At 45.6% G+C, this 14,570-nt stretch overlaps 1 protein-coding gene across 8 annotated transcripts in view; it reads left to right on the forward strand.

Moving 5' to 3' along the window:
- SYNE2 (spectrin repeat containing nuclear envelope protein 2) overlaps nt 1–14,570 on the forward strand; it is a 1,840,150-nt gene that overhangs the window by 829,990 nt on the left and 995,590 nt on the right. For all 8 annotated transcript variants that reach the window (XM_069638223.1, XM_069638224.1, XM_069638227.1 and 5 more), the window contains one exon: nt 11,342–11,590. In XM_069638223.1, coding sequence (XP_069494324.1) covers nt 11,342–11,590 — 249 coding nt within the window. The remainder of the gene's footprint in view (nt 1–11,341; nt 11,591–14,570) is intronic.

Below are 14,570 nucleotides of genomic sequence, written 5' to 3' on the forward strand. Positions count from 1 at the left end.
GCTCCAAGATGCACTCAAACTCCATTCGTGAGCAGGCCGCCAAAATTGCTTTGGGCCGACCATCCCCAAAATTTCTGGCGCAGTCGCTCCTCCGAGGCCGAGATGGAAGGGCCCACCTCCAAAAAGCATTGGTGCAAAAGTGCCATTCTTCCTCGTCTTCATCGCGTAAGAAATAGTGGTGCCACTGCCATTGACAGCTCGTGGAAAAAGGTAAGCCCTCGGCTGGGCCGACCACTTGAGAGGAGTGGGAACATTTCAAATAAGACATGCTAGAAATGTTTAAAACACAAGCTGCTGTAGGTGCGGGAACCCTACCCCCCAAACAGCAAGCCTCAGCGGCGATAGCGGCGCTCAGCACTCCTGACCCCAAGCATGCCAAACTGTGTAAGCCTTTGGGCTTGAGGCCAGAGAAGGTGCAGAAATCATTGACACGCATTCCTTCTCGAGAGTGTCAAGAGACTGCCGTTCCTGAAGTCAGAGTGGTACCCAAGCCCCGATCGGCACCGACAGCCATTCCGTCGACGACGAAGGAGAAACCTTCTGCACTGACTATCGAAGACGGATCCGTCATCCCTCTTTCCAGGTCTGGATTCTTCAAATCGATGGCATTGCTTTTCAACACCGACCAGGTTGATGACCAGGGGGGACATCGATACCATGTATACAAGGGCAGGAAGAGTCGATTTTCTGAACAACAAGGCAGACCTGCTGGCTCTGGCCCAAGGGCTCCAAGATGCCAGCAGCCTGGACACGTCTCCAGATATTGAGCTTCAACAAAGTCAGCCCTACACTCACACCCATGCTTAGTTCAGGGGCCTAGTGGAAAGGGACATAGAGACCATAGGTCTGAAGTCAGCATCAGTGCCTACCCAGGGATACAAACTGATGGATATATTAGATAAGAGTCCTGTGACAGAGCATAATATGCCACTTAATCTGGCAATCGCTGATCCCCTAGCCTCCTTGTTGCAGCATCACTACTCCATTCCCTGGTCAACTCTAACTTTACAGGGAAGTACAGGCCGGCAAGTGTAGACCCATCTTTTCTGGCTTCTCATCCTTCACCGGAAGGGCTTGTTGTGCAGGCGGCCACAATCGCCTCTAGGCCTGCGACCTCCACTTCTAATCTGCCTCCAAATAAAGAAGTCAAAAGGTTGGACACTATGGCCAAGAAGGTCTTTACCTCTGGTAGCATGGCTTTGAAAGCAACCAATGTAGCCTGTGGATTCACGAAATACTATGAAAGGCTGTGGAGCAGGCAGTGCAATACATCCCCAAAAGTGAAATGCTGGATGCGTTTACACGGCTGGTGGAAAATGGGAAGGAGGTGGGCAAGCAGTCGTTGCAAACGGGCCTCGACGTAGCCGACTGTGTTGGACGTTCGATGGGGTCGGTGATAGTCTTGAGGAAGCAAGCCTATCACAAAACAACTGGTTTCACCCCGAATGTCCAGAATAGGCTACTGGACATGCCTTTCGAGGGAGAGTTTCTTTTTGGCCAGAAGCCTGATGACTCTTTGGAAAGGTGTAAGGAGTCAAAATTAGCTGAAAATCGCTGGGCCTAGCTACGCAGCTGGCTAAACCTGCCTTCAGCTTTGCCTCTGGAAGCAGAGACTACAGGCGCTATGTGCCTTATGGCAGGAAAGTGCAGGTCCCACAGGCCAGGCCGGGGTAGAAGTGTTTATCACACCCCTGAAGGGGCAGAGGGGCTTCCAGAGGCCAGCAAACAGTAGCCGCTTTGATTTCCCCTCCCACAACATACCGGTTGCTGGACGGTTGGCAGAGCATTGGCTCCAGTGGCAGGAGATGACCTCTGACGCCTGGTCCCTGCAGCTTGTTCAGAGGGGTTATTGTCTGCCTTTTTTGGAGAAAACCACTGGACAGACCCCCACCACCTCCAATGCAACCAAGACAGGAGCTCAAGTAAGAACTGCAAGTTCTGTTGTTGCAGGGTGCCATGGAAGAGGTACCACTCGAACAGGGAGAATTGGGTTGGTATTACCGGTATTTCCTAGTGCCCAAGAAGGGAGGTCTGTGTCCCATTCTGGACCTCAGGGCTTTTGGGTCTCCTTACCCAGTCATAAGGTTGGGTACTTCACCCAAACCTGGAGTCCCTCAGCCTACATGCGTGGGTCTTGAAAGGGTGAGGTATGATGGCTTTGACCTCTCAGAGGTGAAGGTGTTGCTGGCTGCATGTAGATTGATTTCTGTACGCATGCAGGTGGAGAAAATTTGAGGCATAATACAGGGAGCGCAAGATCGATCCCATCTCGTGCCCACCGCTAAATTGATGGAGTTCCTTCTGTCACTGGTCTCAGCAGGCCTTCAGGTTGCCACAGTCAAAAGATATTTCGTGGCCTACTCTGTGTTCAAAAGTCCCTGGATCAAGTTTCTTTCTTTACGATTCTGGTTATGGCCCAATTCCTGAAAGGCCTTGTGAATAAGTTTACGCCAACTCCTTTTGTTGCCCCAGACTTGGATCTAAATCTAGTTCTGGAATGTTTGATGGCGACTCCTTTGAGCTCATGCATTCCTCTTCTTCACGATTGCTATCTTTGGAGACAGCCTTTTTGGTTGCGATTACTTCAGCCAGGAGAGTTAATGAGCTTCAAGCTTTGTGTTGCAAGCCCCCGTTTCTACGGTTCTTCCGGGAAAAGGTTTCCCTTAAAGTAAGACCTGGATTTCTCCCAAAAGTGGTTTCTGATTTCCACCTTTCTCAGTCCATAGAACTTCTGGTTTTCTACCCTCCACCCACCCTTCTAAGGAGGAATTCCATCACTTGGACCCCAAAAGAGCCTTGAGCTTTTACGTCGCTAGGACTCCTGAGTTCTGGAAGTCTGATCAGCTGTTTGTGGCCCATTCTTTGTCCCACAAAGGTCTGGCTGTAACGAAGCAGGCCCTGTTGCATTGGATTAGTCTCTGCATTGCATAATGCTACCTCCCAGCATCAGGGCACACTCGACAAGGGGCGTCTTGGCTTCCACGGCCTTGCAGAGGGGTGTTCCCATTAGGGACATTTGTCGTGCAGCCACATGGTCATCCTTGCACACATTCTCCAGGCACTATTTTCTGGATGTTGCCCGCGACATTGATGCACGTTTTGGTTGGGCAGTTCTGCTAAATCTGCTACTGTAACATTTTCTGCCTACCTCCATACTCCTAACTGCTTGGGGAGTCTATCAGAGGAGGAGTCTGCGGAAGAAAAGCAATCCATTGAAGGAGAAATGACTTACTGTAATGTTCTTTCTATGGATTCTTCTCCCACAGATTCCTCATTGCCCCTCCTGTCCATCCCTGCTCAGAAAGTTCATAGGGCTTGGTGCATCTGTCTAGGGGAAGGGGCGCCTTGTGAGGGCTCTAAAGTGTCTGTTCCTATCTGGCTAGCCGCTTGCCTTTAAAAAAAAAAGAAATTATAATAATACAATAAAAAATCTTTCAATTTTCTCTAATTCTTAGGGTTCACCTCTGTTGGGATGTTTCCCATTACCAAGTTTTTTAGAGGCTCGTTAGCCTTGTCTGACATCGTTTTATTCTGTTGTGTTCAAGCACGGGTAAAAAGGGGGGAACTGACGAATGGGGTTTAGTGACGTGGTATATATACGACGCCTGACGTCACGTCCGGAGTCGACGATCGAGCATCGAGCAAGATGGATCGACAATCAACGGCCAGGTAGAGGTCCACTACGCTCCCTGCCAAAAAGTTTCCAAGCAGCAGAGATGGATGAGGATTTCTATCAGATGAGGAATCTGCAGGCAAAGAATCCATAGAAAGAACATCACAGTTAGTAATTTCTCCTTCTAAGTGTTCACAGAGATCACAGAACAGAGTTCTTGCCCGATATTGTACAGTATTTACACTATTTTATTCTGCATAGTATTTGATGTCCTACCCACTTCTGATCCAGAACGCATCTTGCGTACTGCTTTCCTTTCCTCATTGATGCAAACCATACTTTGTGTCCAATCAAACCTTATTGATAGCATATTTGCTGCCCTGCACCCTCTGTTTGAACCATTCTAGAACTCTTGTTGCCCCACTAGCACATGAAATCATCCCCCAGTTCTTGCTGTATTTCCTCTCCCTAACTTCCGGATTGTAAGATGGCGGCGGGCCCATCCGCTGCCCATGGGGTTCAAACAGTAAATGACTACAGGGAACCAGAAGAACCAGAAGATAGGCAAGAAATTAGGAGAATGGAAAGGTAAGGGGAAACACCTGCTGGAGGAGGGGGATCACCAAACCCAGCACTCAGCAACTCCTCTTCTGGAGACACTGTTGAGCATGGGACAGAAGCATGCTGCGGTGCTCAAAGCATGCTGAGCCTGTGAGTGAATTGAAAGTCACCCTCAAAGTGCAACAAGCCTCAGCTCCTGAGAACTAAACTTGGACTGGGATCCTGATTCCTCTTATTAGCAAACCTTGCTTGTGTTAATTTTCCATCCTAACACTGTTAGCTGTTGTTACCTTGTAGTGGTTTGGTTTCCAAACCCCCAGGTCCTACAGGGGATTTTCCCACGCCTGTCCTTGATTACTATCATCAGGGGTGCGGATAACTCAATGGGTAGTGTGAGAAACCTGAAGGTGTCTCACCCGCTAGTCCCCGGGGTTCTGTCATACAGGTGGCCAGGACACGGCCTTCACTTTTGGATCCAGTTCCTTGGGGTGGATCAGTGTGGGAGGATCACCTGGATGAGGGTTCCTCTGGGAGTGGAAGTGGGACATAGAAGGGTGAGACGTGGTATCCCCTTCCTTCTAACACATTTTCCCCATCCTACCAGCTAGGATACCTAGGAACTCAACCCCCTTTCCCAACACAAACAGTTTCTCACGGACAGCCCACCGTGAGTGACAATGGACTAACACAAGAGCTGTATACCTGACATGTCCCAACTATATGGTCAGGCAAGGTCCAGCAATTATGGATTATTACACACACCTGACTTCCATTACACTTCACCACACGGATAAAAGGCTGAGCACGAAAGCACACTCTGAGTGAAGCAAAAAACACGAGGAAACAGCAGTTCCAAGATGGTGGTTTAATACAAGGAGAAAAACAGCGAGACAAGAGAGGGTTGCAAGGAGAGACGTACCCTTGACATCTAAAGACAATTACTTTCATGAGACTTGGAAAATAAGAAAACGAAGACCAGGAACTAAGGCTGATCAAACCTGTGCAGTATGTCAGAGGTACCCGGGCTCTCCCGCGTCTATAACGAAGACGGGGAGGAGCAATTGCTGCCATGGTACTGTCCTTGGCTCCTACAACAAACCGGTGTCAGAAAAGACAGCACAGCTGGTGAGTCGGAGAGACTGATACCAAACCAGCTGGTGTTTTGAACCAAGGTTGCAATCTGCAACATTGTATAAAGAGGACAGTGTGTGAGGCATCTTTAATAAGTGATGCAAATAATTGGAAACCAAAAGGAGTAGTTGAACTTTATAACTAAACTTTGGGAGACCAAGAAAAGATACCATGCATAGAGTGGACCGGCCCAACGTGGGTGCTCATTCGAAAGTCTCTGTTAGTTATCCAACTGATGCTGAGTGTGAGAAAAAGGAATATTGAGTTTGAAGTGGTCATGCAATGGGTCAAGCTAAACACTGTGCACATTCGAAAGTCTATGATAGTTTAAAGTACATTACAATTGGTCCGAGCCCAGCTGAGGAAGATTGATTGAGTGAAAGAAAGGGACCTGAGCCCGGCTGAGGTGGGCCTGGGGTGAACCGTGATTCACCTGAAAAGAATTATTTGAACTTTTGTTGAAAGGGATCTGAGCCCGGAAGAGGGGGGTCCAATGTTGAACTTTTGTTTTCAAAGGGATCTGAGCCTGTGTCAGGGGGATCCTGGGTGAATATCTAAATTGAATACTGGAAAAGGAAAATAAAGTTTTCATGTTGTTTTTGTATACCGGGCCCTCTGCGTCAAGAGACTTGCAAGAAGTAAAGCGACTTGGACACAGAAGGTCTTAAACTGTGAAAATGGAACCTCATGCCGCAAATGCCAGAGTGTCTGCCATGCTCGAGTGAGCCTCCTTGTCCCGTGATGAAAACGTGGGGAAGGGAGGCCAACGCCCCGAACATCCTGAATTATCTTTTTGTGAACACGTCTTTCTTTTTCATGATCATCACCCCACATTATTTGTAAATTATTAGTACGGTTTCGTAATCGTTTTTTTTAGTATAAGCCCTTTTAATTTGACAAGACCGCACTCGGACTGTATTATTATTATTTGATGGTCGTAGCTTGCTCCCATCTGTAGATTTAGGATTAGATAGGCTTTTTATCTCACCCTTGTGTAGGTTCAATAAACACCCATGGACTGTGGACATTTGTATACCATGTCTTCCTTACGGTAGAGATTGGGAACCATGAAGGGATACCAGCTCATGCTTAGAGAAATAGGGAATCCCTGTAACACTGTTTATTACCTCCCCTTTTAGCGTACAGCCGAGTCTCTGATCGGCATTTGTCTTATTGGTTTACATCCCTTTAGACCATTATCCAACAGTGTTCTGCTCCTTCTTCATCGTGACAAGTGCTGTCAGAAATAGGATGAATAGAACCTTTCACACAAACCTCTGTCTGCATACCTGTACTCTGAATCCAATCTTTTTTCCCAGGAAAAACGATCTAACACCAAAAGACTAGCTCAGCTCGGTAAGGCTAGCTTAGTGGATTGGCGAGCCACCTTCCCATATAAGTGTTAACATCTGTTGCCGACTCAGATCTGCGAACCTCCACGATCCCCTTTCAGCCATCCCATCATAAGAGAGACTCATAGATTATGGACAGTTCTATCCGACTCTTATGATCCGTGTGAGAAAGGGGTGTGGGGTTGGCAGGGTACGAGGACTCAACTGAGCTAGGAAATGCGCCAGGACTCAATAACAAAATGGTGAAGTAGACTGGCTGGAAGAGGCCTGCCCCATATCTGTTGCATGGTAGACATTTGTGAGTTTCCCGCAGGACCTCCCTCATTAAACAGGCTCTCTAAAGAGAGCAGGAATTAATCATTTCATCGTCCTGACCCCGGACACCAGCAGCAAGTCCATTCCAGTTCATAGGATGGAGAAAGGCTCAGCTCAGTGCAACCTCATTGAAGAAGAGACCACTCGGGAAGAGCCAGGCACAGGATTACACCCTGGCACAGCCTTTGAAAACTTTGGGAAACAATAATGTGTGGACAACGAAGAGAAACACCATAATGAAGCTCTGGAATAATTAAAGTCCTGAGAGATTAACTCAATAGGGTCTTCACAACACCTCCCATTTTATCCGGCAGGAGAGGACGCGGCGGCATCTGTTACTAACTTTGGACAGGTGCTGAAACTACCTGGTGGGCAAAGTACACCACTCCATTAATAGCAGGCTAACTACATGCAGCCCATCAGCTGCAGAGCCAGAAAGAACCAACCCTTGCAACAAATGATGCTTCAACAGTGGTCAGGAAATGCATTTCTATCCACCTGTGGGGCTGGGCATGGGTTAGATACAGCAGTGGAGCGACCCGAACAGTAATGGCCCTTCTGTGCATTCCATGGGGGATGGCAGGGTGCCATGTCTCCATTTTCACCACCATCTCCCAGCAGAAGGTGTACCCTTAATTTGAAGAAATGAACTGGCTCATCTCAACACTTAAAGGACAAAAATGACCTTCTAGTTACACTTTGAAGCTTTTGCAAGCACGTTTTGGTTGGAGTTAAAAATGTGAGAATTTTTTGTGGTATGTCCCCTTATAATTATATAGTACTTAAAGCATGTGGTATTCTGAATGTCACAAAATAATTGTCTTAATTTCTGATTAGGCAAAAGGTGTAGATTTACATTTGCCTTGAAACACACAAGGGCAGTATCCTAGCAATTAACCCTTTCCCAACCAGCTAAGCCACCCCGCCTTCCTGGCCGGCTCCCTTCATTCATCTTCAGGCGCTTGACCACAAACCTTCCAGAACTCATGTTTGGGCTTTCTGGCACGCTATTCCTGATTGCCCAAGTGTACTGATGGGCATCCATTCGAATCAGAATACCCTTTTTCCCAGTACCTTTACCCCGATGCAAAAAATCCCTACGTTGCCGTTACTTGCTCAGCATATATTATGATTTCACATCAGACTATAGAAATTGGATGAAAGAACACAAACTACTCTCATAACAAAAAGCTGGTGAGAGCATGTTAGAGAACATTCAAAATAAAAACACCGCTCAGATTTGGCAGATGCTGAACGTGATCAATAAAGCCCCACCATTATCATCACAGATGAACGGTGTAAAGGAAATTGACTGGATAAATCACTTTTCGACTATCTATGCTGCCCCTTCACAACAGATTGCATTGAATCTTGAGTCAGTCCTTTTCAATCTGAAATTCGATGAAGATGATATACGATTCTATATTAACAAGGCGAGCATGTCTAGAGCCCCTGGTCCGGATGGGCAGTCGAATGCAAAATTGAAAGATAATGTTGATCCCTGGGTTCCAATTTTGCATACTTTATTTAAATTGATTATACGTAACCAAGAGCTTCCGAAATCCTGGACCCACTCAATCTACAAAAAAGGAGACCGACAAAACCCTTTGAGCTATCGGCCCATTGCATGTCTTGACGTGCCAGGAAAAAAAATGTGTAGATTGATTCTCCGTGATTTGAATGCTTGGTCATTGGCATTCCAGCAAAGAGACCCTTTTCAAACGGGTTTTGTTTCTGGACTGGTCACATCGATTAATTTAACACTACTTAATATTATTAAATCCTCATATACCACACAGAGACAACCAATATACATGGCTTTTGTGGATTTCCGCATGGCCTTTGATTCAGTTGACCGAAAACTTCTTGTGAAAAAACTGTTGAAATATAAATGTCCAGTTTCACTGATAATGATGGTGAACCTATTGCATACAAACACGTCTCTACAAATAAAATTAAACATGGAAGGCCTCCTATCAGACATCATTTCCACTGCGAGGGGACTGAAGCAAGTCTGTATCTTGCATCAACATTGTTCAATCTTTTTTTGTTGGATATTGCAGATGATCTGGCATCAGTTCTATCAGATTCTCCTAAGATTGAAAACCAAATTATATCGTGGTTATTGTATGCAGATGATCTGGTGCTAATCTCCCAGACACTAGTGGGTCTTCAAAATCTTCTTAATGCACTGGATAGGTATGTCTGCTCAAACAATCTAACGATAAACAAAGACAAAGCCCAAATAATGATATTAAATAAATCAAAAACTTCTTTTTCAAACAAACATCTGTGGTCAAGCGCTGGTGACAAATTACTGATAGTTTCGGAATATAAATATTTGGGTATGATGTTTAACAATCTAAAATCGGATAAATCAATTGAAATCACAATGCTAGAACAAATAACCATGCTAACATCTCAAGCAAAAATAATCCTGGGTACATTTTGTAAGTTCACATGTAGCCCGATTATGTCGTTTTATCAACAAAAGGATCTCCCTGTGATTACGTATGGATTGGAATCTGTGCTTTCTAGATCCGAATTATTTTGGAATCAAATAGAGGCAACATTTTGGAAATCCTTATTTAAATTACCAAACAGCACTCCTAGCATGTTATTAAGATTCAAATTGGGGCTTTTGTCAGTACATTCCCAAGTCACTTGGAAAATGTGTTTGCTACTCAGAAAATGTTTGTTAGGGATGTCCAATGCAAACAGTTTGGGCATCTAAGGGACTCATCTATTGAAATCAGAGCAGGCATTTCCAGTGAATTGGTGTAATCATGTGCTGAATACTTTTGCTAATGCAGAAATCTCAATTGAATTACTGCTGACAAATCCATCTAGAGCCAGGAGCAAACTATATCAGTTTGATTGGATAGCTACCCAAGATAAAAGCATGTTGCTAAAAGATTTTGACATAACTCTTTTTGGGCATAAGAGGTTTCGGACCATGGCTAACTATCTTGTGAAGTGTCCTTCTCCTGCTTTAAGACAAAACATTTTAAGATTTCGATTAAATTTATGGCCGGTAAATGAGATTTTGTTCAGAAGAGGCATAGTGGAAAAAGATCTAATGCACTGCCGATTTTGTAAGGATTTATCTAAAACAGAAACTCTTTGTCACATTGTCATGCATTGTGAAGCCTTTGTGTCAAAACGTTTGAAATTGGCTAAATGCATGAAATATAAGCTCAACATAAGTTCTAACACTGAAATCTGGGCGGAAATCTTTAACACGAAAAAAAAAAATATCGGTCAGAATTGCAACTATTAACATCCTTGATGTGGCGTTTCCGTATGAAAAGAGAGTCTAATTTGCTCAATGGAAATGAAAAATGCAATTATGGTTTCTCCTCTTCTACTGCTTTTATTGTTTTGAAAGTGTATTTGTATGTTTTTTAAATGTAAAAGATTTTTTTTATGATATATATTTGTAAAGTTGGTTGTCAACTAAATCAAATAAAAAAAATAAAAAAAAATAAAAAAATGATTTCACATCCCTCCTGAGGATCAGGGTTTCATCCAACGACTCCATCCCAGTGCAAAACCTGCCACTTCTCCCACTTTTCCCAAACCCCAAATCTGAACATACCTGGTGCCATGAGAACCTCACTGTCCACCCCCTCCCTCCCTCATTGTGCTATATATCCTTGGTGTCACACCACAGCCCTCTGCAGATGCTTTCCTGACATCCACTGTGAACCCTGAACTTAGGGTATTCCCCCCTTGGCCTTCACGTATCTCCAATTCAAAATGGACATCCACAAGTCCCTGTAGTGCATTCACCCTCCAATCGGTATCACCGCCAGTGCTGATTGGGGGAGGAAGGCGACTGAGACCGGTTGAGGCACAGGGTCTGTAAGCGAAGCAGAGACCATCTACTGGGAAGAGAACTCTATGGGTTTCTTCTTTTCTTAAGTCGCTGTTTTCCTTTTCTGTTCACCTCCCATGGGTATCTCCTTAGCCTCCACTTAGCGACCAATTCTTCTTCCTTGTCCATGTCCTTTAGTCCATGAGATAAGGACCTCACATTGAATTAGCATCAGATATTATGATTAAGAGATGCTCCTCATTTTCATTGAATCTCATGTTGACTCAGAGAGACTTCGACCCGCAGTAAAGGAGTGTAAACCATCTCAAGTCAGTGCCTCTACATTCACTTGTAAATATACTTCAAGGCGCCCTTCTGCTCCCAACCAGAGGCTGTAGACGCGTGCTGACTAAGACACCGGCCATGCCATGCAGTTTTGCAAGATATTTGTGACGCTATGAATTGGTGTATTTCTCTGGATTTTAACATTTTGTGTGAATATATTTGTCACTACACAATTACTTTAAAATATTGAATTTTTCCAAACTACAGGTGGATTCCAGCCTGAAAAAAGAAACTTCAGAGAGGATGGCGCCGTCACATGAAGGAGATTCGTCATCATCAGTCCAAGAAATGCTGACAATTGAAATGGAAGCCACTAAACAGCGAGATCCAGGTGAGGTGCCGGGTCACCACCAAACCAAAGCAAAGACTATAAGTTCTCGGAAGGAGCATAAAAAGAAGAAGTCTTCCGGGAGCGGGGTGCAGTCCCCGGTTTCTAAATCCGACAAAAGCGTATTGGTAAGTGTTTTAAAATCTTTGTTCATTTTTCACAGAATATCAAAAAAATCACATAGCAAAACCATAAGAAAAGTATCCAACTCAATCAGTGGTCATGTTCAATTCATAATTAAACCTCCCCGCCCGATCAATGACACCAGATGCATTGCTAGGGGGCGGGGGGATTAGGGGGCTATAGCCCTGGGTCTTTTGGTTGTAGCCCCAGATAGACGCTCATGGGCTACAACCAAAAGGCCATAGCTAGCCCTGAATCCCGCAAGTCCCGACATTAGTGCAGCCCCGGATCTTTTCCAGACCTAGCAACACCCCTGCATGACAAATTTGATTACATTATACGTTCTGTGTGACAGGGCTGCTCACTCGGCACTGTCAGGGGACGGAGGGTGCCTGATCCATACACCACCCCCAGTGTGCAGAAGTGTGTGCGCACTGGCCCACTCCCAGCCACTCCTTAGTTGCTTTGAAGGCAGCATTAGTGACGCAAACGAGATGCAAATGCAGCGGGGCTTCCACATGCCGGTCTTGGAGAGAGACGAGGGGGTGTAGCCAACAATGAGAAGGACACTGCGGATGAGCCGCATGCCGGTGCGGCGTTCCGGAAAGGATCGCGACTGCAGCTGCAATTCCAGCCAGAGCTTGTACACAAGTGGGAAACCCCACAAACCACCAGGGAACTTCTATTAATAAAGGCCTCCAGGACGGCCCTATTCAAAGAAAGGCCCACTAACCCACCAGGTAGGTTAGTAATAAATAAAGGCCCACGAATAGACCCTAATAGAAGAGAACACCTGTTCTATATTTACAAACATACTGCCCATATTAGAAAAGGGCTCCAAAACTCTTATGAGCCATGCCCACGCCCTTCCCAAGTCACAAACCCTGGAAGTCAGGCAAGTGACTCTAGTGTAGGAGAGGGCCAGGTGAGACTGTGCGTGTGTGCATGTAGAGCAAGTGGCACCGTGTGGAAGACGGCACCATCCCTAACTCCCTTAGACCACTAAGTAGGTCCAGCAGTGGGACAGCTACAAGGCCCCCATGGAGCGAGTCAGCCATTGACTTAGAGAACCCATCTTCTGACCAAGTCAGAAAAGAGACCGACAGGTGGCACCGTTCAGACGGCTTGGCTAGAAAGGATGGAACGTCCAGGAAGCTGAGCGAGTGAGGGACAGCCCTAGTGCAAACTTGCCCAAATACCCTGGTTTGCCCCAAAATCTGGCGATATTCACCAAGCACACTATTGTTTGTAAGATCTTGAACAAACACGCTTGGCCTGAGAGATGGCGTCAGAGTGGCTATTTCTGGCAGGCCCCGTCACAACTGTGTGTAACTGCAAGAGATCCAATGATTGCTTAGGAACACAAGTTCATCATCCAAGGAAGTCAAAAGTCAAAGATTTTAACACTTCATGTTCCAGCTCATCAGCCCAGGGGGGCCATGAGGTCTGGCAGGATGTGTTGCAAACCTATAGGGAGTTACTTACTCTGTCCATTGAGCCTGCACCCTCCAACCTTCTCTTATTATAGAAGGCCTTTCTCCATCAACTCCCATTTCGTTAAATTCTTAACCCAATCCCCTCCATTGCTACAACATTTCCAGTTTAATTCTTTTAGCTGCCCCTGGGTGAACACCATGCCGAGGGGTGCAACCTTTATCTTGCATTATTGTACGAGTCCCAGGGTGCCTTAACTTTAGGAGGCCAACAGAGTCCAGCCTCAAATATCTGCAGTGTGTCTCATCATGGCGGTCTAGAATGGTGTGCTCATAGGGCACCTCAAAGAGAGCATCCACGTGAGCGTCTCATCTCAGACACCAGGCACTTACTTCGGAGAAGAACAGGGATCTGCAACCTTTAAACTTCAACTCCCTTCAGCCCTTTTCAGCATGTTCAATGGTAAAGGATCATGGGAGTCATAGTCCAAAACATCTGGAGAGCCACATGTTTCAGAATCCTGGAGTAGAGCTTGGGCAGCCAGGCAGGGTGAGGTGCACCCCCTGGAGTTGAAACATGACCTTCCCAGATACCTTCCTGGTCTAAATCTAGGTGATCCCCCATTCCTGTTGCTGTCTTAAGTCAAACTTCACCATTCTAGAGGGAAACCAACCATATGCAAATCAGTCGTGGTAATGGAATGGAACTTCCCAGAGGAATTACCAGTGGTTATGATTAATCAAACACCTTTTTGATATTTACAGTAGGTCTTCTTGAGTGCGAGTGGGTATGCTCGGTCATGGATCCCTTGCTCACTGGGCCTTGGAGGCCAAGCTGAGCCTCACTGATAAGGCCTGAAAGCTGTTTTTTCTTGAACATTAATATACAATGCCGCTCTACCAAAATGGTGCTTGTGGTTAACAGATGGTCTACGTAGCCGAGCCATAAATGATCAGGATGTTGTATGTCTCCAAGTGGGAGGTGCTTTATCACGTATAACATTGCTGTTATTCCCAATGTTCTGTGCATTGCCAGTGCATGGCTTACAGCCCCTTGCATGTCCTTCATTCTGCCCATGGTCCACACCCTTGGCAGACATTGTTGCCCGAAGGCCTATATAACCCCTTCCCTTCCCTTACTAGGAGATTTAAAACATACATCCATTCCTTCCACCAATACTTGCACTCATTTACAAATATACCTATTTCCTGCAATCCCGCTACACATGCACTGTTTGGAAACTGGTTTAGTGTTTTGGGTCTACTCTGTTCCCCAAGTCTACACATGTTTCCTGTTCTGGGAAAGCCAAGTCAAAATCAAATCATGCACTGCATATTCACAAAGCCAGACCGGTTTGTTTTGCTAAATCTTCTTTATTAAAGACAACAGTTTACTGCAGAATCCACCTCACTGCTCCCAAACAACACAGATGTTCCTATTTGATAACAAGTATATTATAGAGACCGCGATAGCACCTTGTGAGGTCGGCAGAAGGTCCGCAAGAAAAGCATTTTTAGAGTTATAATAATTTTGCAACACTCAACGAGCTTG

Source organism: Ambystoma mexicanum, chromosome 14 (assembly GCF_040938575.1).
Source record: "Ambystoma mexicanum isolate Mex_15411 chromosome 14, UKY_AmexF1_1, whole genome shotgun sequence".
Lineage (NCBI taxonomy): Eukaryota > Metazoa > Chordata > Amphibia > Caudata > Ambystomatidae > Ambystoma > Ambystoma mexicanum.